Raw genomic sequence first — 27,955 nt, forward strand, 5'->3', positions numbered from 1 at the left:
CTGATAATTACTAATCTACTAACCTCTAAGCTTGGGTTCCAGAGTAGCATGCTACTCGCCGCAAAGCACTTAAACACCTCCTCAGGGGTAGTAAGCGCCATATAAATAGAATTTACAATTACAATATCCATTTTATAATGCCATACAAAATAAACCTAAGAATTGTGCATACCTTCTTCAGGCCTCAAGAAATCTACTCGCCCACTCGCTATGGTGAGTCATATTTTATCATGGCAAGCTATTTTTAAGTCCTACTGGCCCGTTCTGGTGAGGTGACAAGACACAGGTGATCGGTTCACTCAAGACAGTGAATGAGCAATAAAGTGGTCTTTAGATCTTGTTTTTCACTTGTCCCATTTGCTCTGCTTCGGAGAGAGAGAGACGCCAAAAGTCAGTTTATGTCTTACAATTACTTTTCTTTCTCTGACTGCAGTGTTAGATTTTGTAAAGTGAAATCTCTGACAATTGTTCTGTACAAAGAGTGTGCAAGGAAAGGCTGTAGAATGTTTTTTTTGTTCTAACACACAACATTTAAATAACTTGTAAGTGAACTATACAAACATTTCGAAATAGATTTCAGTAGTTATGAATGCACATTTTTTGTAATTCTGTGTGAGGAACAAAACAACTTAAATGGGCTAAAAACAAATCAGAACATTATATTTGGTAATTTACAAATGACAAATATTTTAGCTGATACCAATATATACAGATTGTTTATATGCTATATAGATTTATCAGTAAAACTACACCAGTGGGAAAGTTTGTGCCCATTTCAATGGAAAATGTGCGGTTTGTAAATGACAGTGCACTAACACAACATGCTTTTGTAATATATTTATTAAATGTAGGTTTTAAACATGAACTGAGAAATATTCCTGCCAAAGCACTGATGTCATTGCTATTAGAAAAATAAGAAGCAAGTCAGGGATCGTGTACTGTACAAGTGGGCTAGATTCTTATTATACATACAGCAAATATTTAATGTATTAAATCAAACAAAAGAGTTTTTTTATACAGCAGAAATACTGACCTCACATGTTTGAAGGTGTGCACAAATGTGATAGTGAAGAAAAAGGTGGCTCTGTAAAATAAAATATGTACCTAGGATCATACAATTTGAGATCAGTTTAAGGGTCAAGTACAGTACTGTTAGGTCGAGTAGATTATTCAAGTTACTAGACCTTTTATGATTTTCTGAGGCCTGCTTCTTGAAGATCTGGAGGGCAATATTCTCTTTAACACAAATGAATAACCTAGTCTGCATTCATAACTGTAGGATTGAGCCTTCCATAATATGGCAAATATGTTTTAATGTTATGGCCAGTTTACCGCTTACATATGTAGCCATGTAACCTCAGACCAGTATTTGGTTAGTTTGGGATATTTTCAGGATATTCATGAAATCCAAACATCTTATGCATCTCAGGCATAAATCTGGTCTTTTAAAGTAAAGACCACTTCTACACTTACATGCACCTGAACAATATCGAGTATTTACATCTTCAGGTCGGTGTGTTTGTGCTTACCAGTTTCACTTGTAAACTTTCTTTGATCTACCAAAAACACAAGTTTTAACCGACTGTATCAAACAACTGTCTCAATGTTCTATAACACAATGTGATTATTTAGGGAACAGAAGCTTGGCAGGCAATCAGAATGGTTCAATTGAAGACAACTACCGCCAATTCCTGCTGGCCCATATGTTCGCCTATTGCAGCTTGAGTGACAGGATAGACTAAAAAAGTGGATTGATAACGCCAGTAGTGGTGGAAAGGTATACCACAGAAGAGAGTGCAAGTGCAATTAGAATAACATGCAAAACGGTCACATGTAATATAGGCAGTTTTCTGGGCAGTGGACCACAAAATATAGGGATGAATGGCTCGAAGCTAAACTTGCTCAGAAAATTTTATTCTTTGCCACAACTTGCTACAAAATGCTGAAACTACAAAATCAATCACTTCACTAAAGTCTGGAATTCCCTTTTCCATAATAACAGCTGTAATAATTCAAGCACAGGTCTGGATTGGGTCTCGCTAAAGGCAAACCAGAAATGTCAACACATAGTTCCAGATTCCTGAAGAACCTACAAGGTCAAAGAAGGCAGTTCATATGTTGACAAGCACAGCTTTCAATAGGTTACCATGGGCCTCATTACACAAAGTGCCCCTGGGCAGAACAGGCGTTTGCGCCCGCTTTGCGCACCCCCGGGGCACTTCTGTATTACAAAAGGGGCCACAGACGCTTGTGCAGCCCCTTCTGTAATACCGATAGCGCTGGTGCACAGACTATCTTCAGGGAGTGTTCCCTCATTTGCATGGGGGCATGCCACATACAAATGAGGGAATCCCATTGGCTCTGCGCCCGCGTCGTATTACAGATGCGGATGAAGAGGCAAATAAGCTCTAAGGAGGTGCATTGACAGTGAGCCACCTAAAGGTGGCACACTGTCAGAGCGCCCCCTGAGAGCAGCCCTCTGGAGGGCCACTCCAGACATCCCCTTGTAAGCGGGTGCAGTCACTGACTGCACCCGCCTGCGACTGGATCTCTAATCCCCTTTAACAGTGCAGGCAGGGTTGCCGCCTACACTGTAAAACACGGAGTGGCTTCTAAGCAGCCTCTCTGTTTTTCACATCAGGGCAGCACATTCATCATAATACAGTGCATTTTCCTTCATTGTTGGGCGCACCTTTTAAAAGGTGCGTCCAGAGCAATGAAGGAAGATGCGCCACATGTGTAATTCGGCCCCTGGTCCTCCATCACCTCTATAAAAGCCCAGGAGGCTAAAAAGAGCTCACAAAAAGATACTGCAGGCACACAAACATCACCCATTTATCTGCCACTTCTGATGAATTTCTAAGCAAACCAAAGTTAAAAGCTAGAAAACCTAGCCTCATGTCACAACCACCTCCCATGTTGAAAAATGTGAAAATATGGAAATACAATATACTGTTTATATAGCAATTACACAAGTGGCAGTGGTGCCTACTTACATCAAGTTCTTAGAGCAAATGAATGGCAAGCGGATCCTAGTCACAAACCAGGACACATACAATTGCATCTTCTGTGAAAACCCATTTTATTCCAAATAAAAAGCAGAAACCTCAAATATTTAAACGTCACTGCCTGCCTCAAGTTTCACAAGGGGGGAAAAGTGGTTTGATTGTAACCAGTTGGAAAATGTAGCGTTTACCTGCTGCCTGCTAGAGTTTGCTATTTTCATCTTGAATATTACCATTCACAGTTAATCCATGTTCAGGGCACACTTTTTTGGTGTTTTTTTACTGCACATTACCGTAGAAGTGATCCTATACTAGCACCCAAAATGAGCCCACTACACCGAGAAGCTGGTTACTTATATCTATGCTGTTGCATGCTACAAGGAACGGCCAATTCTTCAGACTGCCTGTGCCTGTCTGCACGATTCTTCTGACTTTATGAGATTCTCATAGACAATTTTATAAATGGTTTCTATTGGCTACTGTTTGATGTTTAGAGCTAGAGGCCATGCTTTTTTTCAAAACCCTGGGATGTGAATGTAAAGTGCTGTCCAACAGCATACTTATAAAAAAAAAAAATAGACATCATATTTTACTGGTGCTCCCTTCGCTTCTGGTATGACAATGCAACATTTACTGCTATCACTTTTGCATGCCACCCTTTGCAGTTGGTGTAAATGAAATGTGTGGCTAACACAGCAAGCACGAAATTAAATGTAAAAAAAAAATTCAAAAGCAAGAATGTACTTAAACAAATCGCTGCATGGCGTACACATACAACTGTGGCAAAACTGGCTTATAAAATAATACCACTGTGCACACATTTATTTCCACACATAAATGCACATAACCCAAAGTAACGATTTTTGTGTGCTTAGCTCAATTTCCTTAGCAGGACAAAAGTGCATTTTGGTGATGTTTCTCAGCACCACTGCTACGTGATAGTTGAAAACCACTGCAAAGAACGATCAGCAAATATGTTACACTCCTTGTGATGCGTGATGAATTCTTGGCCTTTTTCCAAAACTGCACCTCCGTCTTGTGTGATGATGAGCCTCAGATCTGTGCGTACTTTTACTCCAACAAAGGGTCTGGTGTCTCCATTTTTTAATCACTGGTTGGAGTTGCATGGCAGATCTATTCCCAGCTTATTAAAGCTCTCAGGAAAAAAAGAATGGGCAATACTGCACATCTGCTAGATATCCTAGAATACAAAATATATCGTGTTAATATTCCGTAGAAAATTGTATTTGATTTTCCCTTCAGAAAGCATCATTCAGCAGGTAGTTGAAAGTGTTAAGATCATATCTACTACTGTGCAAGACCATCGATTCATTACGAACCACTTTATTTCACGATTGTCTATTACTTAAGTAAGAAATGTTTAGGTACAACTTAGGCTTTCGAAAATTAATTTCAGGGACAGTTTAGGTTTCTTTTAATGGCAGGTTGCATAGTTTATGATGCTTTCCTCATCTACATATCTTATTTCAGACATGTTTGCAAGTATCTAATGCTCTTCGGTGCATGTTCATCAGGCATTGTTGCAATACATAAACAATTTAAACATTCTGAGCCTTCTTAAAAAGTTGAATATTTTTTTTATCGTATTTTTAAAAAAAATCTGTTTCTTTTGCCATTAAACAAATGAAAAACAGTGGTCAACTTAAATATCCTTCCATTATTTGAAGGCTTGCACAAACATACCAAAACACCGATAGTTACTGAAAGCAGCACGGCTGTGGCTATTGCGCCACAAAATATTGACTCTCTGCACGCAAGGAAGGAATTAGCCAGTTAGTACTGCATAAGAAGTTATTTATCAGTATGATATGTATTCACACAACATTCAAAATAACCAGCATTTCCTGGAACAGCGCACCATATTTTCTGATTTATTGGCTATATGTAGTGAGCCGGATATAAAGGAATAAAAACTATAGGTAAAACTGACTTATAACAACAACATCTGTGTGCCGACAAAAATCCCTACTGGCACAATTAAAGTGTGTTACAAGCAGTGTCACATTTGAAGGCTTAAAATTCAGGTTTTCAAATACTGCAGAAAAAAAAAATACTCATTACTTTTTAAAGCTGAAGGTTTCTCAATCGTCCATGAAAGAGAATGCCACAAACCCTTAGGGTCACAATTATTAGCCCTGCACATTTGGGAAGCAACAGAGAAGATGTGAATTCATATCTCACAGGAGCTGCTCCCTGAAACAGAATAGCACTGATAGAACCTTAGGATAACACTGCTTACAATAAGTGCTCAGGAAGGAATGTAATGATGCGAATGGCATTTGACAAATTCAGGGACAGCATGGTCACTGCTTTGCTTAGAAAGTTCTGTAAGTGCATAAATGCTTGCACTTATTTCTTCCTTCAGTTTAAAGTATAAGCCGCATCAAGAAACAGTAACCGTCTGACCAATTTTATTGCTAGCTCCACCTGTGCTACGGAACCAAGTATGTTTCCATAAAAAATGAATAACTTAAGCTTTGAATTTGCATTGAAAAATATACAAAGTAACCAGGATGCATTTTCGCCAGGTAACTTCTGCGCCATAAGAAAGCCTGAAGAACAACAGTGTATGTGATTGTTTCCTGAAAGTCATAAAGCCACCAAATATATACACAAACAGTTACTGCATTCCATGCAAGAGGGCACAAGATTCAATGGCATACAAGTCTGCATATCAACAGGTTTGTAAGACAAAGTGTCATAATTGTCAGCGAGTAACAAAATAGAGTGCATGCCCAATGACAACTAAGGCAGTTCCATTAGGATTGTTGAGTTAAGATAGATAAGGAACTCCAGGTCCTGGAAATCCTCTGCTGGTATGCATGTCCCAATTTCTATATTTTTTGGTTCAGTTAGTTCTACTGTACCATTGGAAAATTCCCAGAGACACTGAGCAACTGCCTGTGTAACCCATCACATTGCTTATTTGGACACTTCGAGTCTGAGACATGCAACTAAATAGGTTAACGAGAAAAGCTAGCACTATGTACAAAGTCAAGCAGCACTATCTTTTCGAAAAGGAATTCAAAAATATTGCTATTGATGTTGGCCCAGTCTATTAAGCCAGCTAGAAAAAAACCACCTTAACTATTCTCCTTTAGACGTGAGGTTAACACAAATCGTGTAGTTTCTACAGCTTGCCTAGCAAACCTCTATGCAGAACTGGCACTGCACATTTTAAAATGATTGCTTTTAATTGTTGCTCATTCATGGTTCCATTTAAAAGGTTTATTATTCAATTTGGAAAATGAAGTTGTTTGGTTAAAACAATGTATATTTTGTAATGAACCAACAGCCTGTAGTACTATTGACAATCTGTTGTCAAAATAAACAGGAGCAATTGAGGAATAATGTACAATTCTTTTAGTAGAAAGTTTCAAAGAAATGCAGGCAGTAGACAAGGGATGAAGAAGGTATTATTACATATGCACTTGTTATATGGGATATACATGAGTCAGGGAGCATTTATTATGAAGAAGAATCTTTTAAGGATGTACATTTGAGAACATGTGGCTAGGGTCACAAAATAACTGAAATACAACAATTAACTCATTTTTTGTAAAGCCATAAAATCGGAGACATGAGCATGCTTTGTAAGTGACCCACGAATGTAGAAGACACCTTGCGCTTTTCATTTAAGTCACCATTAAATAAACAATTTTCAAAAGAAGGAAATGCTGATTATTTCCACAAAAATATAAGTAGGTTGTTGAGGGGCGGAGGAATGCCCCATCAGTTCACTAAATTACAGCTAGCTAAAGATAACAACTGAAGGCACAAATACATTGACACGAGAATACATCAAGGAAGGTTCCAGTGGTCTATACAAATATGGACATAATAGCTATGGGGTTTGTACCATTTTATGCACCAATGTTTGGTCTTTCAAGAAAAGGTTTGTTTTTCAAGAATATGGAAATTCTGAACAACCATTCCATTGTGGAAACAAGGCAGCGATAATAGGCCTAGTGCTCAGAAATGCCTGAAAGATCACTACTAAAGCTTCATAAATTAAAGTTATTCACAAACAGAGGGGGTGGGATTACATAATTGCACAAAGTAGCTTCATTAGCTTTACTTTTCAATGTTCGCAACTAACCAGAGTCAAAGTATGCTTAATCCTATATTTCTAAAACATGTGGTTGCAAAGGGTTTTTACACATGAATTATGCCAGCACAGCCAACTCAGTGTAACCATAAAGCAACCACTTGACATTCATGAATGTTGGTTTAATGTAAATACACTACTTTCAAAACTAAATGTAAATACAATGGCAAAAAACTGAGTAACATCGATCTTTAGTGCACATAAAGGTTATGTTTATGAATCTTCTCTCTGATGCCAGCACACATCCTTACAAAAATGTGTTACGGTGGAGGGATGTGCAAGACTGATGTTCAATTTCGATTTTATTTTGCATTTGGCTTAATTTATGTTTTTGCATACAAATTGACAATTCCTGAAAGCCACCATGTACCAAAGAAGAAAGTCATGACTTCAAAACAATTTTCAACATTTATGAGAATACGCAGGTATCCAGAGAAGACCTCTGTCAGTGTCAGTGGTCCTAAAAGGTTTAATTTTATGGAAGGAATGTTTTTATTTTTTATTTTAAAGCTCTTGACTTTTTTGTAAAGAACTTGTTGTTTAAAGATTTGGAATATAAAGTATGAGTTGGAAGACCTACTTGAGTAGGTACCATGGCCATGCAATACAATTAATTTGAATCAAGTACAACAATAAAGTAAATGGTTCGAGTGATGGGTCACGTATTAGGTGGTAAATGAAAAGAGCAGCTTATTGTTTCTGGAAGGGTGAGATCAAGGAAACAGGAAGAATAAACTTTTGACAGTGTGCTATTTATGCACCTTAGCAAAGCAAAATTCACAGAAGTGAAATCTCTGATCATGTCAGCATCATGTTGGGAACGTCAGGAGACTTGTCAAACTGTGGCATAGTTATGCCTGAGAAGGTTAAAAATTGTTGTAAAAATCGGTCAAGTTACTTCAGCACATGAATCAACTCTACATGTATTTCCTCAAAAAGGATAAAAAAGTAACAACAATGAGCATTACAGGTGTAGCTGGTCGAGATGGGGGATCTGGGAGATGAATGTGAGTGCCACGGTAAACTGGTTACCTTTTCACCAGCGATAAGCACTGAATTAGGGGAAGGGCTGGACTCCTGACCCATGTCTCTAAACACCAATTAAAAGGTTCAGAAGTCTAGAAAGGCCATTAGAATTTCATCAAAAGAATGTAGCAGAAACTTCTTTTTCTTCCCCCAGAGGCATGAACTTAACTTCAAGCATGTGAAGAGGCTGTTACTAATTCTTCATTGATTAAATTCACAATAATAGGGTCAATGTATTTTAATTTAAAAAATGACTGCAGAGACGACAGCTAAAAGTTACAATTTAGGTCAAATCAGAAATATGTGCCCACACTTCTATTAAATACATAACGTGAATAACCTATTTGATGAAAAAGTCAAATTTTAATTTAGAACTCCAAACGAAGATGCCTATACATATATTTAATGTTGACGTGACTCAACCTTAAAGACACAGTGGAATTTAAAAAAATCTTTTATTTGCCTCCCATTGTTTCCAAGAGATTGGTAAAAAAAAATAGCAAACTATACACGCATTTTTATTTGCAAACAGAAATGACTGATAAACACTTTCTCAAATCTGAAGGGTAAAAATATATTCGTCATGAACTTTCACTGCGTAGGTGTACATAAAACAAATTTCCTTCCCATGTACTAAAATGACTTACCTGCCTTCCACAAACGCTCATTTCTGTGAACACTGCAAAGATTAATTGAATTAAATCGATTGTAGATACATGTGAAATGAAATAATCTGTAATCATTCATAATTACACAGTCCAAGATAATGGTTCAACACCCTCTTAATTTGGAAGTTACTACTGTCTGGTATAAAATGCGCAGCTTGAAATGGAGTGGGAATAGTTGCAAATCTATTGCACATCGACACACCATATATAATATAAGGACATTAAATGAAGCAAAAACTGACAAAGTCATTTTTCAGCTCATAATTTATTGCAGTTAGCACAAAGTTTAGAAATTCACCAAAACACATCAAAAGTACAAAACTAAACCGCATCATAAGTTATTCCTTTCTCAGGAAAATAAAACATACTATGATTGTCAAAGCTACATGTAAGTCTAATTCTTAAAACAATGGAAGAATGTGAAACTAATAGGAGAAAACGCAATTTCTCTCCAAGACCACAACAACAAAATTCAAAAGACGTGTTTGAAGTCTTCTCAGACATTGATTGTCTTTTCTGGATTACAAGGGGAAAAAAAGTACAGCTCAACATAAATCTTCTTAAAGACCTATAAACTTTTCAAGTAACTAAAAGTTAATGCTCAAAAGGCCATTTTCACAGCTTTTTTTGTTTCTGAATGCCACTAGAGCAAATTCACCCAACATCTGACCAAATCAGTCCAATATGGTCCAGCAGCAAATTGGATTTTCCATTCAGTGTCTTGAGCTCAGACATAGGCGATGTTTACAGTAGTTAAGGCGATCAAATCTTAAACAAGAGTAAAACATAACAAAAACGCTTAAGTTTTCCATGTTACTCTGGTAGACCTTATTTGTAAGTGCAAGACAGGGAAACAAAACACTGCAGAATGTCTTCACACTGTGCTGCTTATGAAAAGCACACTTGTTTGAAACGTCCATTCAGGCAATGCTGTAAAGCCCTACGCTCTGCCTCACTTTCTCAACCCAACCCCACCCCTTCCCATGCAATTCAAAGTTTTCCAGTCCTTCGTCATGGGCTTGTTCGCTCCAAAGAATCTTTTCAAAAAGGGGAGAAAAAGGCCTGCCCATTGTCAGCTCGTGCAGTAGTATTTCTCAAAAATGCTCAGCCAAGCACGCCCAGAGTTTGACATGAAGCGGTTTCTGTGCAATTAGAGGTTCGAGTTTGCAAAAAAATGCATACTGCACATGCACATTTTAAGCCAGTGTGTAAACATTTGCATTTCTCTTGCTGCGTGCATCCAATTAAAACTTGCAGCTTAAAATATATGTGTTCATTCGGCAAAACAGCTCGAATTTAATTAAGGACAGCAGAAAAGTAAACTTTACATATCAAACCCAAAAACAAATTGAAAAAAATAAATAAATAAATGAAACCAGTGCATTTGTTACTCTTCATAACACCATGTGGAACGGTGTTTTTACTTTCGGAAATTAAATAAATTTAAACTCACTCTTAAAGTTATACAATGCAAACAATAACAAAAATATATACTGGTAACTCATGCATGTCTGTGGCCTTAATAAGTACTTATCGAGACTCAACTAAGAGCATCAAAACAACCTGCCAAGTTTTGTACCCCCTCCCCAATTAATCATTTACAGTGTACAAGAACGGTAATTCACATTTTAAACTTAGCTTAACACTGCATGAGCAGTGCTACCATTTTCATCTCAAGCAAAACCTTCATATAACATGAACCTGCCAAAGAACTCTAGTGTGTGTAGTAATTTTCCAGTGGGAATCATTCAAGCATTTATTATCAGTTCAAATTAACTGCTCACTTTACAAACGGATGGTCCAGCATTTGTTATTTTTTCCGTATTGGTCTAAAAGCATTCAGGTTTCCAACAGCCTAATCAAGACAATTTTAAAAAGTGTCAAAAGTTTTGAGGGGAAAAAAATGAAAGGATTCCCTAAATTAACCTCCTGTACAACATTATGAAATCCAGCTCACCAAGAAGCAGGAGTACTGCCCAAAAGGTGTTGAACAAAATTATGCAATTGCCAATTCAGGACTTTATTACTGGTTTAACCAACAGAATTATTTACTTGTTTTAAAAAACCCCATTCAACATCCTAAATCAGTCCTGAACACGTCTTTTTTTCTAACCCCTTCACCCCAGCAAAACCTTAATCTAAAAGTCCAAATTCAGGTAAATTGATCAAGGTTATTCTCACCCCATAACCATTTTAGCCCTTGGTTAGCGGGTAAGTGCATTTTTACCAAGGATTCTTTAACCCTATATGTTTAGGCATGAAAAGAAATGATGCATCTCATATAGTCACGAAGACACCATGTTGAAGCATCTATCTTTACAAAGTTCTTCGGACTCTTGTCATACTATTACATGAAACCATTAAGCTGACAAATAATGTTTTTCTGTAGGAAACTATGACGCCACCCTTTTACAAGAGCTGAAACTGAATGGGAATATTTCATTGAAGAACAGTTTCTGAACTCTAAATGTCCATCTACAACATTAAGTTAAATAAATGGAACGGTTTTGCTGCAACATGTGGTCTCCTACTAACTGAGGTTTTGAGGCACTTGTAGGCAGTACTGTTGCTTTAATACTACAAAGAGCGGGATTTGTGAAAATAAACAATTGACAACCATTTGACATGCAAAGCTGGCCACATTGTGTAAAAAGGAAGTTTCTTGTTTGTATTGTTTGGGGAAATGCTTTTTTGTGGTTCCTCGACATTCATCTAAAGGCAGTTCAGCCACGCTGTTCATTCAGTTTTCATAGTATCACCGATCAGTGCTTTTGATTAAGTGAAATGTTCATGCAGCCCTAAAGTGCAAAGAAGTAAATATCCTAACTTTCTTGTTATGGAAACAGGACTGCTTTTAGACCGTACCACAAATACATATGATTTATATATCTATATATATATATTACTTTATATATTTACACATTATTTCCAAAGTTCTTGAGAACTGTCTTCCAAGGTCCAATCTCTGACAGTGGGTAAATTCAGTGCTTCACTCTTAACAGACAAAGAGTTCACCAGCTCGCAGTGAAACTTCCGAATATGCCTGTAAAGGTCTCCTGACTGTGTGAACCTGCGTTCGCACCATTTACAGGCATGTGGCTTTTCCCGTGTGTGAACTACGGCATGGCGGCTCAGGTTATGAGAGTACTGGAAGCTCTTGCCGCATTGAGTGCAAGTGTATGGCTTTTCGCCTGAATGAGTCCGCTCATGGCGTTTCAGTGTGTACATGCATGAAAAAGTCTTACCACACAAGGAGCAGGTTGGGACATTGACATCGCTTGCAGGCTTGCTACGGATCCCATCCTGCTCTCGAAAGTGCGTGCTTAAATGTATCTGTAGGATGTGTGGGCTAGGAAAGACTTTGTTGCAAAGTGGACACATAAAAATTTGACCAGCAGGACTAAGAATATTAGAGACATAAGGGAGTAGACTGTTTTCCATACCTCCATCTACCTGGATTCTCTCGTTTTCTGGAGTTACCATTTCATCATCGCTTGTTTTGTCATCTCGATCCAGCTCCCTTAAGACAGAATCTTCCCTGATGGGAGCAAGATGGGCTGCTTCATACAGTACCCGGTTATTGATAGTTACACTTTCTTTCACAGTACTATGTTCCATGTCATAGTCGTTACTACAAGCGTCACTCCCCTCACATGAAGCTTCCTTTTCTACTTTCACATGCACCAGGTTGTTTCTCACCAAGTCCTGTGACGAGAAATAAGAGCTGTTCATGGTTTCAGGTCCTGAAAGGCTAGATTTGACAGACAGGTCCAGTACACAGTCAACATCTGCTGGATCCCTCAAGGAGGTGACAGACCTCTGGGACAAAGACCCTGTTGAGCTACAGGGGCTGGCTACTGTTTTCACAGCTGCTGTTGCGTGTGTCTCAGCCTCCAAGCCAGAATGGGGAATGCCTGCGGAGTCCGAGGGCAATCTTATCCACATGTTCCCAGCCTCAGCCGTCAAGTCTCTTTTGATGGGTAGCATACTCAATTTTTCATCTTCTACTTCATCCTCATCACTGGGAAGCTCGCCTGCCGTGTGGCTGCTGCCATCTGAGAGGCTCTCCACTTTGTCTGAACAACTAGAGGTGTCTTCCTCCCTTTTTGTACTATCTGCCTCGGTAGTGGCTTTCTCCTTGAGCTTCTTTTTGCAGACTTTAACAATGTCATACATGTGGAGATAACTGGCAGCTGCTAGCACGTCCTCAATGGGTAGGTCTTTGAACTGGAGTTTCCCTGCATACATAAACTCAAGGAGAAGCGCAAAGGCTGGGGCTGTAACAATGTCGCTGTTCAGATGAACAATGTCCCTTTTGTCTAGCTGATCCTTGTAAAAGAGATGAAAATACATGCTGCATGAAGCCAGGACAGCTCGGTGTGCTCTAAAATGGGCATCGCCTACCAAAACAGTGGAGTCACAAAGAAAGCCCTGAAGTCTCTGCTCACTCAGGCAGTGCAGCAAATGTCTGCTGTGGTCTGGAAACTCCATGCTGTCTTCATAACCTATAAAACAGAAAAAAACAGAATATTTATCTCTCAAGCATTAGAACAAGTCTGCACAATTTGTGAAGTAGTTTTGAAATAAGTTTACCACATTATAACAACAAAGTCCTAAACTGGAAAACGTGAAATTGTGTAACCCAAGACACCATTTAAACATTCATCCACAAATAGGATTTTCTAAAAATCTGCGGAGAAATGTGGTTTCTTGGTCATTTCTTTAGCAACTTTGTTTAAAGCTACACTTAGATGACCTGTTCTAATAAACATCTAGTAAATCGTGATCAATAAATACCTTTCAACACTTAAAATGACTATATTATTAAATAAAAAAAACAAATGCATAATTTTCTGTTTGAAAGAGGGTGTGGCATCCTTGCAACGATAGAAAGCTCCTTTAGGACGAAATAGACAGCTCCTTATACCTTGCTAATGTGCCTTCATTTGGTAGATTTCAATCAAAATAAATTAAGAACCTGATAGTCTAACAAAGTTTAAACACTATAGACAAGTATATTATGTACACAAGAAGGCAGCTGCAGACGAAATAGCAAGCAGAATCTGAAAACGTGTACTATGAACGCTGCAGAACATCGACGTGTTCTGTTCAAAAAGGGCTACCGTGCAAGTTGTATAGGAATGATCGAGAGCAAAAAGTATAGAAGTTAAGAAGACTAAAAAAACTTACGGTACATTTGGCTTCTTCTGGTAATAGATGCACTAGGAATTAACTCAAGCATTTAGCTTTCTTCTGGGTAAAGTGAACTCTTCAAAAAAAATTGTTATATGTTTCTGAGTGTCTAAAGCAATAATCGACAAAGACCTTCATACTTTTCTGAGAAAGCTTAATTTATATATATATTATATATATATATATATATGGCGTGTTATATAATGCTGGCATGCCCAATTAATGTTTTTTTAGCTTAGGATAGTGTTTCATACCGTGTGCACCTGCAAAATCCAAAGGGAAATAAATGGGCTATTCTCTCGCTCAGATGTATGACAAAACTGCTCACTGTACCTTAAACCATGCTCAAACGACCACAAAGTATTTGAGGAGTGTTGGGCAGGAGAGGCTCAGGCAGCCAGCTGGCGCAAATATTCAAATAAGATTACTCACTCACTTGCAAAGTTGGTCTTCTGCACGCGTCGGCGCAAAATGTATACTTTTCCAAGTTAAGTCTTCACAATTGGATTTGACAGGTAGTTTTCGTGTGACCATGCTGAATCTTTAGAACGCATGGCCAAATAAAGTCGGTAAAGCAACTACCATTCAAATAATAGCTAGAAGATTTACAATACAATCACTTTAAGTGCCCCACAGCCCACATCAATCCTAATCCTTAAGAGGGCTAAAAATAAAGATTGGAGGGCAGCTCACAAGGTAGCTGTGATCAAATTAGGAGGCTGAAAGGACAGAGAGGGACGAAGAAGGAAGCTTATAAACATCTGATCCAGCTGACTCTGGCCATATGGCAGCTGCTGCCCAGATAAAGAGATTAAGAATAGAGGAGTGCGATTACAGCTGTCTGGCCAATTCAGGCAGCTTGTATCCACAAAGTCTAAATTAGTCACTTACACAAAACCTCTTTCAAATAATATTGTAAAACTAGACTTGAAAAAAACTATTCCTCGGCAGCAACAGTATAACTCGCAAACTGTTTTTGGAAAAAATACAAAAGCAGCAGGCATTTTTATAAAGCTCTTTTGTGAAAATGTGCGTAAAATCCGTTTCTGTACATGCAAACATTTCAATGAAAGGAGATGAGATGGCACAAACAAAAATATTGTTGCTAACATTTTTCAGTAAAATATACATGAAAGAAATAAAAACCCATCTTCTTTTAAAGTATATTTAAATAACAACACTGTGAAACGGGCACGTGTTTCAAGGAAGGGTAAATGTAAGAGAGCACACTGCGACTAGCTGTAAAAATCGTCTTTCAGCTATCGTGTGCAGCCCTGTCCACTTGCGTTAGATGTCAAAAATTCATAGTTCCTCTTTAAACCGAGTTAAAAACGAATGCAATTGTCCATGAATTTAATAAACAGCCACACCACACAAACTACATCCCCAAGCTAGTCCTACCTTTAGTATACATAAACCTGAATAGGTCCACTCCTCTGAGTCTTGCTGGCTCCAGGTCTGTTAGATTGGTTTAAAAAAATCGGACTGAGAGAGACAGATGCAAAGTGGAGATGATGTTAAGAGAGGAATGAGATACCTTCTCCCCACACAGATCTGCGCACACTAACTCCCTGTCTGCGCGTTAGAATAAAAGGCTGAGGGGATGGCAGGCTGTCAGCTGCTCTGACATCATGTTCAGATGGAAATGCTTACCTCCAGCTGTGCTCCTTTTAACGCCATATGCTGCTCCTCTGCGCTGCTGCCACCAGCTCCTTCTTATGAGAACTTTTATCAGGGAAAAAACAAAAAGACTATGACAGTGCAGCTGCTGCTGTTCGGACGAGGACGAGGACGCGGAAGCGAGCGCGAACGATGGCGAGGGCGCACTGACGTCACACGCCGAAACGCCGGCGAGACTCACTCCACACGAACCTCGTCTCTCCGGCGTCTCTCGGCTTCTTGCGGCTCCCGGCCACAGGTCCCTGGTCCCCGGCCCCTAGTCCGAATTCCAACCGGGAATGACGACGCACTGACCTCGGGGCAGGGAGGGAGCCGAGTGGAGCATACTTTAGGCGCTTAGAGGTGCGGGCATCGGCGAAGCCTTAAGGTCGCGGCTGTCTCCCTGCAGGAGCGGAAGCGGCCAGCGTTAGGCTGGTGCGGCTTGCTTCTCCTGGGGGGGAGCCCGCACGCCGCGCTCCTCACTCCTCCTTCAGTTGCTTCATTCTCTAAACTGGTTAACAATCCTGTTCTGGGAGCTCATTGTTTTTGCATTTTAAATCTTGAAAGGAACTGTTTTAAGTTTGCATTGGGCGCTTTGAGGGCAGGTGCTTCGGTACTGTTAAGGATGTTGGGCTGAGCATTTTCCTGCCACCTGCGCTAAAACTATCCGTAAACAAGCATTGGCATAGCCAACAGGTCTCGCCTTTGGGACCTTATACGAGATTGTTAAGGAGATGTCCTTGCCTGTACTTGAAGGTGTTGTTTAAGCCTTAACACGTTTAAATTGCGTCTTTAGTTTTGAAAGCTGTCTACCAGAGAACCACTACGCTAACTTGTCATAAATTTTGAAGAGCATCATGAAAGCCTCTCTGTGAGGGGGAAAAGGGAGCTACCACTCACTCCTAGATGCAGGTGGAAACTGAGCAACGAGGTAGGGCGGAGCTCTGAGAAGAGAGCTGCCATACCATTTGCTTCTGCCAGATCGAGCCACTGTACACTCCCAAAAGCTATGGATGGTAGCGAGGGGGAGGACAGAGTAGCAATGGAGAGAGTGAGAAGTGGTAAGGGGAGAGAAGGAGGAAATGATGGTGCAGGCAAAGAAGTGGAAAGGAGGAGGGAGGAGAGGTTGGCCAGAAGAATTAGTGTTGGCTGATCAGCACAGCTGACCCTGGGGTAACTGCTCAAAGTCTCAAAATTTTGGGACCGCCATCCTGTGGAAAGATGTCTCAATCTGCATTAGGACTTCCATTGAAAAGTTAGGTTTGGTGCAAAACATTTAAGAAACGGGGCTGCTGTATTGGAAATGAGCACTGGCGATGAAATAGGTCTTGCATTTACTTTAGTTACAGCTATTGGGGTTGTAAATGGCAATGTCTTTCACCCATGTGTTAAGGAGTGTATGCTGTGGTGTTAATTGAAATTATGTGGTTTGGATTGGAATTGTTAGTTATGGAACTGTTTTGCATGGAATTTTGCGGTGTTGAGTAGATTTGTGTAGTGGAATTATGTGGCATGGTGTGCAGGGGAATTATGTGGCTAGTAATTGTGGTATCGAGTGTACTTAAATAATATGGAGGGTAATTTTGTGGAATGGTATCTTGTTTTGTGGAGTGATATGTAGTGGAGTTAAATTATGTGGTGTGCTGTTCAATTTTGTGCATGATGTGGAATTTTGTGGTGTGGTTTGGATGTATGGCGTGTTGTGTAATTGTGTTTAGTTGAATTATTTGGTTTGGAATCCAACTATGTGGTGCATTTTAGAAATGTGTGGAATTGAATTGTGTGGTGTGAAACTGTGTGGATAGCTCTGCTTTTTGAATACGAAAAAAACAAATGGGTAGGACCAAGCTCCAGATTGGTGTCTTTGTGTGTTTAAAGACAAGTTAATCACTATTACACTTGTTAGCCACTTCCGGGTGATCACAAACCTACCCAGCGTATACCAATATATGCAGCTGCTAGTTTGGGTTGCTTTTATCAGAGTGCACCATTATCAGAGCACAATTCTGGACTTAAGCATAGCACTTATACATGCATAAAGATCCAATTGTTGTTTTAGTGCTTGACCACTCCTTTATTTCCATATTTGTTATATTTTTACCAAAGTTCCCTAGCATTTGCATGGTTGTATACATAAATTAATTTAAAAAGTCATTGCAAGCTTATGGTAGATATGCCTATAAGTTTTACTAACGCCTAATGCGTTATGTGGATGTCAACTGGCTTTGTAATTGTCTAAATCTGACCAAAGAAAAAACTGTCAACCCACATAATATTTTTTTAGCGTTCCCCGGTTTAAAGTGATAGTTTGTAAATGCTGTGATTTATGAAAGCTTTTCACTTTGTTGACTAATTATGGATCATTTGGGTGGGGGAGGGATTTTTACTGGCCTTTGCAGCGTTCTACATGCTTTTTACCCTTAGGAGCTTGGTTTATTTCCATTCCTAATGCATCCACAGGAGAAGGAAAATATGGGGTGAGAAAGTATTAGGACTGCTCACCCCCCAGGCATCTATTCTCTAAAAAGCTAGTGACCTATGAAACTGCACTTTTTCCTGCAAAAACGTTAAAAAAAAATATAAGTGCTAAAATATGCTTTTAGAGTGAGTCGTACTTTGCAGATAGCTGGCACAACAAACGAACCTGTAGGCGATCTGCAAAACAGTAGCAGGAGAAGAGTTGTCTCCACAAATTTGCTTTGCTGAGGCATGATATTAGTTCACTATAACTGAGTTGGGGAGATAAAAGCACGCACTGTGTAAAAAGGTTGGATGCCAGGAACCCCCCCCCCCCCACAAGAAATATTACAGTTTGGTTGGACAAACACATACCTTCACATGCAAGCTACAGGAGAGATGGGAGAGCAAAGCACCTCAGAATATGTGCCATATTGGAACCCCCCCAACAGCTGGTGCACTGGACAGAGTTGTTGGTTGATGGACAATTGATTGGCTCTTTGGAGGGGTTGGTACTAGAAGAATATCAGCAAGCACACGATTAGGGGGGAGGAAACTTTCCAACATTGATGCACTCGAGTGGTAGGAGGACTAAGCCACTGCTACCATTAAACTGTAGATTAGAGAAGCAGGCAGAAAGAACCTTAATATCTATCAAACAGAATTGCTGAAAGGAGTAAGCAGTAGGAGACCTCGGATACCCCCTTTGGGTGGTATAGAGGGGTAGGAAGGTAGACTCACCACTGCATGGCCTGCTGATTGCAGTGGGTGCTGCAAGAGTCATTACTCTCATGCTCGGCCAGAAGCTGCAGGATCTGCTTGTATTGTTCTGCAGCAGAGAGACCTGGGTGAGGCAGCAGGATTACCATGTCTAATGATGGATGGGGCTACCCACAGGCTCTTATCTGGTTAAAATGGAAGGGCTGGCATCCCAGACTTGCATTTGGCGCATGCTGCAGAAACCAGTCCAGCAGAGGGGACACGGAGTGCGAATGTCATGTTTTCAAAGCGATCAACAACTTGGGCCTTATTAAGGGAAAACTTTCATAAAGGACCCACTGTCAGAAGAAGCACATTTGCTTCAATACAGATGAAAATCGGGTCGGCTTAAGTGAAGTTGATTCACCACCCTGCAAACTCCTCTTTCAAAAATCCAGTAAAAAAGAAAACTGTCTTGAGTCATGTAAGCTTCAAGTTAACACAATATAAAACTGGAAAAGTAGGAGGGTAATAAGGAGAGGTACATGCAGAACAGTGAGAAATTTACGATGTAAGTGTCATGCACGCAAAATTACTAGTTACTCAAAAAAATATCAGCAACTATAGTGGTTGCAAGATATTAAGCCTCAGGCTGTGCTCTGCAATAAGGGGCAAACTCTACAGCGTGGTCACTGGAATTATGCAGCAACTTTTTTGATATTACTTCATAATGTTGACATTTATAACATGTTAACACTGTCTGGGCAAACTTTTGATCTCATTAGTACCTTTTTGATCTCATTAGTACCAATGTAACATCCAAATACATTTAATAAGCAACTGTCAGATGACTAGACAACCATTGCATAGGGCCTTCAGTTGTACAGCCATTAAGTATATGGAGTTGCCCTGTGTTCCTCCGAACCTGGGTATACAATTATATATTTCAAGTGGTCCTACCGGGTGGCACAATTCTAGCCAGAATAGTGAGAAGTGCCATTTACTAAGCATGAATATTAAAGGTCGAAAAATGATCCCTATAGGGCAGAATGCGAGAGCTTTTATTAGTGATACATTCCAGGCCTCTGCACAATGAAATTCTTAATGCCCACAAACCACAACACTAAAAGCAATTTCTCAATTACATATATTGTTTAGCTGTCCATAACGCACAGAATACATATAATACAGTGGATTAAACTTGCATATGTCGCATGAAAAATCAAAAGTTCAGATATAGAAACATAAAGAACACGTAGTCAAATGTCCACATTTATGAAGTTGAAGATATCCTCATATTGTCTCTTTTTACATTTGTAGGATAGCTGACGCAGGACCTAGGATACTCACATCGACTTTTCGATTCTGATAACGTGTTAATGGTTATACATCTTAGCAGGTCTTCTTCAGGCCTCTCATGAGGAGGCCGTACAGCAAGCTGACCACTTCTGTTTTGGATGAGCACCAGTGAAATAAATACTGAGAATACAATTGAAATGGTTTTGTGTGTTTAAGGCAAAGGAAGATCGGGTCATACGTCCCCTAATTTACACAGCTAATGTTCCCTGGCTGTGGGCCATGACTATATGAAATATACTTTGACGATATTCACAGGGCACAAGCTCTGTGTTCCTAGCTTCTTCCACTTGAGGTTGTCCCTTTAGTTTTTTAGTCCTGAGGAAGACACACTAAGATGTATAATTGTTATTAGATGGTCAAACGTCGACGTGAATATCCTATGTTCTGTGTCAGCTATTTTACAGATATAAAAAGAAACTTACCAGAATGTCTTGAACTGCATAAATGTGGACATTTGACTGTGTTCTTTATTTTATGATGTTTGTATATATTAACACTGATCATTTTTAATTTTTCACATGATATATATATATAGTAGTTTAATCCATTGTATTATATGTATTCTGTGTGTTACGGACAGCTGAACAATACATGTAATTGAGAAATTGCTTTTTGTGTCGTGGTTTGTGGGCAATAAGAATTTCATTGTGCAGAGGCTTGGAACTTATCACTAATAGAAGCTCTTGTACTCTGCTCGATAGGGATTGTTTTTAAGCCCTTAATATTCATGCTTAGTAAATAGCATTTTCACAATTGTGTCTAGAATTGTGGCACTCTACAGAACCACTTACAGTTTATATAATTCAATTGCATTGCAACACAGGTCGCAGTAATTTTAGTAACATTTGATTCGTTTGAGCTAGAATTTGTTTTTGTTGAAATTGGCAGATTATGCAGCAGGTGATGGATTAAGTGGCAAATGTGGAAAAGCCATAATTATGTGGAAAACGCAACAGCTGGAGAATCACATTATTTCAACGTCCCTGCTCCAAAGTAATCAGTACCCTCAGCCTACCTTGGATCCTTATCCAAGCGGACACTGCAGTTGCAAATGGATTCCCCTAAAGCCCTCTGGTTATAAATTGTTTTTTTAACGTCTGCTGAATGGCTATGAAGGCTATGTATTGTTCATGTGAGTGTAACTGTGTCTGTTTAGTTCAGTAGTAGTTCTTCCTGGGCTGTAAGATTTTCTTTTTTTTCGGATGTACATGCAGAGTCCAAAGTCCCAAAAACGCATTAGCCAAATATCCAGAAAAAAATATTTGTAAATAACTAACTGGTATTTTGTTGAAAGATCTCAATCATTGGATATTAACCAGGTAATGAAGCATCAGAGACTTTGTGTATATACATCTGCACCGTAATGATGGTGTTAGTGACGATAGAAAGTGTTTCTGACCATGCACACTTCTTTTCCATGAAATATGTCACAATGAGAGCTTTCAAGTGTACAGTTGCTGGTAGGTCTGTTTTATTTCGTATACTGAAATATTAACAAAACAACAGTTTCATTAATTATGGACTCTGGTGGCTTTGATGCTTTAACTTTTTGCAAACGTTTTATGGAAAGACTCCTGTTGCAGAGAAGCGCTAGGGATTTTTGTGGTCATTTTCCTTTTAAATAAAAAAAAAAAAGTTTCCAGCTGGTAGTGTTTTGTGTTCGAAGTGCGGGGGTTGGGCCTCCCGAGTAGTGACGTCATGGACACTGAAATGACAGCTGAGCAGAGGCCTGTTTCTAGTAAAAATACAGGAGTGTAATGTTAAAAACATTCTTATAGAGCGCACGTACACTGGTTGGTTTCATGGAGCTATATCTCAGACTAGCTGGACCAGTTGGGATTTATTTATATGCTTGGGTGAATAGCCATGTCTTGGAAAGATTTTCTGAAACTCAGCAGGTCAGTGCTTGATCTAATTTCCAAAGGAAAGGAGTTCCAGAGTCTGGGTGCCAGAATTGCAAACCTGCAGCCCCCTTGTCGCTTCAGTTTGAAGGCGGGAGTTGCCAAGAGATGGAGGTGGGTTGAGCGTAGGTTGCGTGAGGGAGAGTACCTTTGTATGAGGTTTCCGATGAATTTAGGGCACTGGCCATGCAATGATTTAAAGACCAGACATCCTACTTTAATGGTGCAGCGCTGAGCAATAGGGAGCCAGTGCAGGTTCCTCAGAAATGGGGTAACATGTTGCCACCTAGGTTGCTGATGGATCAGTCTAGCCGCTTGATTCTGTACTAACTGTAGACGTTTTGTTAAAGATAATGGTAAGCCAAGATAGACTGAGTTAGCATAGTCTAAATGGCACATAATTGTGGCTATCACTACCTGTATAAGTGCTTCCCGAGTGAGAAGTCTACTGATCTTTCTGATCTTCCGTAATTGGAAGAAACAGGTGGAGATCACGGAACTGACTTGGGACTTAAGAGACAGGTCGTTGTTTATTGTGATGCCAAGACTTTTTGCAGAGGGAGAGGGGGTGGGGGGGACCTAGGTCCACCGACCATAAGTATGGGCCCCAGAGGTTATGGCTGCCACCCGTAAGTACCAGTTCAATCTTGCCTGGATTGAGCTTTATGTGATTGCCGTCCATCCAGTGACAAATGTGTAGCATGGTGGACTGAAATTCCAGAATTGATTGAGGGGAGTTGTCAATGGGAAACATTAATTGAAGATCATCCGCATAATTAAATGTGGTAACTTTTCTTTCTTTAAGAGACCGGATCAAAGGGAGCAGGTAAAGATTGAACAGAAGGGGGGACAGCGATGAGCCCTGCGGGACACCGCTAGTGGTTTCTAGCTTAGAAGCCATAAACTGGGCTATGCAAACTTACTGGGAGTGGCTCTCTAAAAAGGAGCTAATCCAACTGAGGGTAGAACCCTGGATGCTTGCCTCCCTGACACGGTCCACCAAGATAGCGTGGTCGACCATGTCGAAGGCCGTGGAGAGATCTAACAACACCAGGGCCTGAGGACCGCCCCGGTCGGTATTCTCTCCAAGGGAGTTTGATACCACCAGTATTACCGTACCAGTTGAGTGTGCAGGGCGGAACCCTGCTTGATGTGAGTCTAGATAGTTGGACACTTCAATAAAATTAGACAGGCACTTGGCCACATAGGCCTCCTGTACCGTAGCTAAGTAGGGGAGTAGAGAAATTGGACGATAGTTTAAAAGGATCTGAGGGTCCGCCCCTAATTTCTTCAGAAGGGGAACGACCGTTGCCTCATTAAAAGCCTTGGGGACATGGCCCTGAAATAAGGACTCTCAGTAGGGAAAGGGCAGGCCCTGGAAGGCTGGTGAAGGCATCTCTTAGAACGTGAGGAGGGCAACAGTCTGGGAGATCCAGATTTTACCTTAGACATAAGGTCCTGGAGTACCTGTATACTTATGGCTGGGTATTGCTCAAACAAGCAAGTATTTCCAGGCATAGATGGGGATGTTGCGTGAGAAGGACGTGTTAGAATACTTACTTTAATGGTGGAAATCTTTTCTATGAAAAGTTATTCAAAGAGTCACAGAGTGCTTGGGTGGGTACGACTTTTGTGGTAACTGTCTGAATTGGACCGTTCATTTACGATTGAGAAGATCTCCTTAGACTTGTTATTGGAGCTCCGAATTCTGGAGGAGAAATAAACGGCCTTAGCGATTAGGATGGCCTTTTTTATAATTCCTCATAGCCTCAGACTAGATGAGTTTTCCCTCTGGTGAATAGTTCTGTCTCCACCTCCTTTCTAGTTGGAGAAGGCCCAGTTTTGGGATTTTCAAGTCGGTGGAAAACCATCTTGTGCATCAAAACGACGGGTCAGACTTATTTATTTTGAATGGGGCGTGTTTATTACTGGCTGCTAATATCCAGGCTGAGAGAGTTTTCTCGCTGACATTGATGTCAGATTCAGTTATTGGAGCTGTGTTAGCCAATGTGTCGTGAAATTGATTTTTATCAATGGTATTCCATTTCCTGACCATCCTGCCTTCACTAGTGGGAACTTTGGTTCCTAATGGTGAACTTTATTAAGTAATGGTCTGACCATATGCAAAGTAGGATCGAGAGTGCGGGTACAACCAAATTCTTTGTCCATACCTGGTCCAGTGTGTGTGGCCGAAGATACCTGCTGAGTGAAATTTAGGTTGGTGAGTAAATCAGTTAGCTCGCGCCCACTGTGCGCATCCGCTGTGCTCCCGCACTGCGACCGGCATTAATGGCCGGTAGCAGCCTAGTCTTCTCCCCACCTCTGCAATTGGTCACCCCAGAAGGGAGTAACCAGGAAGCAGCTGGGGAGCCTAGGACGCTGCTCACACTCGCAGTGTAGCTGATAAAGTTGGTATTTTTAAAAATGCATCAAGCAGATACAATTTCTAGCAATTTAACAAGACGTGAATTAAAATTATTGCCGGTAAAGTTGTTATTTTTCTTTTTAAAAATACGTAAAAGCACATTCAATTAAAACAGTTTTTTTTAAAAGACATGGCAAAGTAAACTCACTCGCCAACAGGGTAGCGGCAAGGTCCTAAATTGCCCGCTCCCGTGCTGCGACCAGCATTAAAGGCCAGCAGCTGCCTAAGCTCCTCCCCTCGCCCTCTGCAATTGGTTGCCACAGAAGGGAGTAACCAGGAAGCAGCTGGGGAGCCTAGGACTCTGCTCACACTCGCAGCGAAGCCGATAAAGTTGTATTTTTAAAAATACATCAAGCAGATACAATTTCTAGCAATGTTATACGGGACAGGGTGTTCTGAAACATTTTAGAGGAATTAGATGTTGTAAGTCACAAAATATATCGTATGGTTTCTCTAAAAATAGTAGCTGGTCTTTATGTAATATGCCAAAACCTGGGAGGCGAAGATGAGAAAAATCAGTCTGATATGGAACTAATAGACTAGAAGAAGGCCTGCCATACTAAATCAACTAGATAGCTCAGTGGATCAATGTTTATGCTGCAAAATTGTGAGCACTTTGCAGTGAAAATGTTATTATTTCTGAGGTAAATAAAATGAGTACCACTGAGTTGGTCAATTGTGCTGTATGATATACACAGCACTACCAGGGCTGGACTGACCACCCAGTTGCTGTGACTAGGGCAGTGCATTTAGGGATGGGTAAGTAAGCATCACCCCACCCTAACATACCTCACCTCTCACCCTGCATTAAGAACAAATGGAAGCTTGATGTTAACCAGGAGCGCTAGGGCCATTATTTGTGCAGATTTCAAATCTACTTATATGCCATAATCAAACAAATGATCGGACTCTTAAGAGCTTCCACTATTTGGCAGACACGTCAAACCAGCTACAAGGTCATATCCATGATTCGCCAAAGATCCCACAAAGTGATTCAGTACCTCAGCAAGTGTAGTGAGCTCTATACAAATATTCATAGTATACAATAAAACCTTGTTCTTTACTTTACACCCAGACGCCGCTCACAGACGCACGTCACGGATCTGTTGTTCAAATCACATCTCTGAATCGTTCCAATTTGATAACGTTAGTCTACGAAATTGGCACTTCGTGATCCCACTGCATTGTGGGACACATTTACAGAAATTTTCAAGAGTCAATTTGATGTACCAAATTTCCCATTAATCTTTCACCTGTATTTTAAAAGCCACGTAATGCAGTAAGTTGGGTCAAAGCAGAAATGAAACGTGAGCTGCAGCCAGTGCAGGAAAAGTCTTGCTAATTAGAAAACTGATTCAGAAGAATCATACTTAAAAAAAGAAAATGCACACATCGTTGGGGGAAGAAGAAGGCATGGCAGCAGGATACAGTGGAGGGCTTTAAGAGAAGCAGACAGGGCGGTGGGCATGCAATGAAGGTTGCCACAAAGGGCACTGGTTCAGCAAAGATGGCAGCAGAACCTCAGATTCCAGTGCAGTCTTCCCAGTCGGGCAGGGCGCTGATCGTGGGACCAAGACAAGGAGAAGGAGTTGTAACTAGAGCAGAGGGAGAAAAAAATTTAAGTGTTGGATCGCTTGAAAGGGAAACTCTGGGATAGACATCAGCACTAGAAGAGGGTCTTCTAAGTGGGCAGAGTAGGGGAGGAAAGGTGTACAATGAGCAGTGGCTGTAATAAATAGTAGATTGAGTGTATGACATGCATTCTTTCGCACAACAGCACTATGCAGCAGCGTCGCTGTCTCCAGAGTTACATACCTGTCTGCAGCAGACATTACTATTTAGTTCATCTTGTGTAAATGGGATGTCCTAGGCAGTGCCATTAATCTACCTGATGAACAAGATGCTCCATTGACATCGGAGCAATAGCCCTGGCGCAGTAGAGGAAGTTGCGTGCCTCTTGCGTTTAGTCATTTTGAACGTTAGCACAGTCACAAAAAGAAACAAAAAGCAGCCATATTAGTGGACAGATTCAGAGAGCTGCAATAAAAAACAAGTTTTCATGGCTTTCTTCAGTCTGTATCGTGAGCTCTTCTGCCTCTCGGCCCCCTCTAGTCATGTCCAGAGCGGTTTACCTTCAAAAGATTTATGGAATTTGTACTTGGTCTTTGAATGCTCTGCAAATGTGATCAGATAAGATTAAAGATTTACAGGCCTGTTTACTAGGGAGAATGCTCTGCTAATAAAAAGTGAAGCAAATGGGGGCACTGAAGCTGAACACACACCCACAGCGTAACACGAGCAGGAAGGAAATAAAATAAAAAAATAATCCCATAAAAGAACAGAAAGTACCAAAGCATAATTATACAGTACTTAGTCCCTGCTATCTGGTAGGAACAAAAAGTAAAAAGGAGGGACAAAGAGGCAGGACTGACCCCTAGCAAGCAAGGATTTTTAAAGGACACCAAAACAAATCAAATGGCTTTAAGCCCATAAGAGTATATACTAAAGTATATACAAAAGGTCTCAAATGCTCGACCTAAAACCATGGTTGGCAGTAATTAAAAATAGCTATAGAACAAAGAGGAAGAAACACAAAATTAAAATAAGCAAGATACAATGATACATTGATAACGTGTCTGTGTCAAAGCACACAGAATTATTGTGTCCGTGTCAAAGCACACAGAATTATTGGAACATTGCAGTGTAATTACACAAGAAAACTTCAGCATGGCAAAATACCCTACAAAACATCAACTTAGAGGCATAGAAATATAAAATAAATTAAGGCATGACATACTCTTGGAATTTTGAACGCAACTTAGAAATTCTAAAAGAAGGTGCACGATGTACCCATACTCAATCAAACAATATATACGGCAAAAACATATCTTACTAAAATATTAATATAAAATGACAATAAGACAATTGACAAAAGGTGCTTCTACAGTTACACAACAAATATTGTAAAAGATACGATTAACAGTGTAAACTATGTCAGACGAAAGTGAATTAACATAGAAACCGGTTGACGAATCACAAGAATGGAAGTGGCGAAGAATGCTTCCTCTTCAATATATGCCAAAGACAAGCATCAACAGCGTTTCGACCAAACTAATTTGATATGGTCATCAGCAGGACAGACCGCACAAATATCTGAGCTTCCAATGAAAAATATTTGCAAGTTCTGAATCAAAAAAAAATTTGAGTAAAGAAAGCATTCAGCTGTGGCCAAAGTAAGGTGACTGCATCAATACATTTTGGCAAAACTAAGGAGTCCACCATCAGGATTGATGAGGGACCGTATGGATAAATCAAGGCCCCCACATGGGCACAGATGCGACCTAAAAAACCGGCCCAATGGAACTCAGGAAAATTTAGCTTTCATGCTCCCTGTTGTATCGAGCATGCATATGCTTCCCTACCCGTCCGTGCCT

At 40.1% G+C, this 27,955-nt stretch overlaps 1 protein-coding gene across 7 annotated transcripts; it reads right to left on the reverse strand.

The window, feature by feature from the left end:
• Positions 1–822: 822 nt before the first annotated feature.
• Positions 823–15,816, reverse strand: ZBTB18 (zinc finger and BTB domain containing 18). Of its 7 annotated transcripts, XM_085611401.1 has the most exons (3): positions 15,675–15,816; positions 12,272–13,333; positions 823–4,206 (listed from the first exon to the last, which is right to left on the reverse strand). In XM_085611401.1, exons 2-3 carry the CDS (start codon positions 13,317–13,319, stop codon positions 4,163–4,165), a joined length of 1,092 nt encoding a protein of 363 aa, XP_085467527.1. In that variant the 5' UTR covers positions 13,320–13,333; positions 15,675–15,816; the 3' UTR covers positions 823–4,162. The 7 variants fall into 7 exon arrangements, with proteins under 7 accessions (XP_085467527.1, XP_085467522.1, XP_085467526.1 ...); XM_085611396.1 differs by lacking the exon at positions 823–4,206 and having other exon boundaries at positions 9,075–13,333; positions 15,675–15,804; XM_085611400.1 differs by lacking the exons at positions 823–4,206; positions 15,675–15,816 and adding an exon at positions 15,559–15,582 and having other exon boundaries at positions 9,075–13,333.
• Positions 15,817–27,955: the final 12,139 nt, after the last annotated feature.

This window comes from Triturus cristatus, chromosome 6 (genome assembly GCF_964204655.1).
Source record: "Triturus cristatus chromosome 6, aTriCri1.1, whole genome shotgun sequence".
Classification (NCBI taxonomy): domain Eukaryota; kingdom Metazoa; phylum Chordata; class Amphibia; order Caudata; family Salamandridae; genus Triturus; species Triturus cristatus.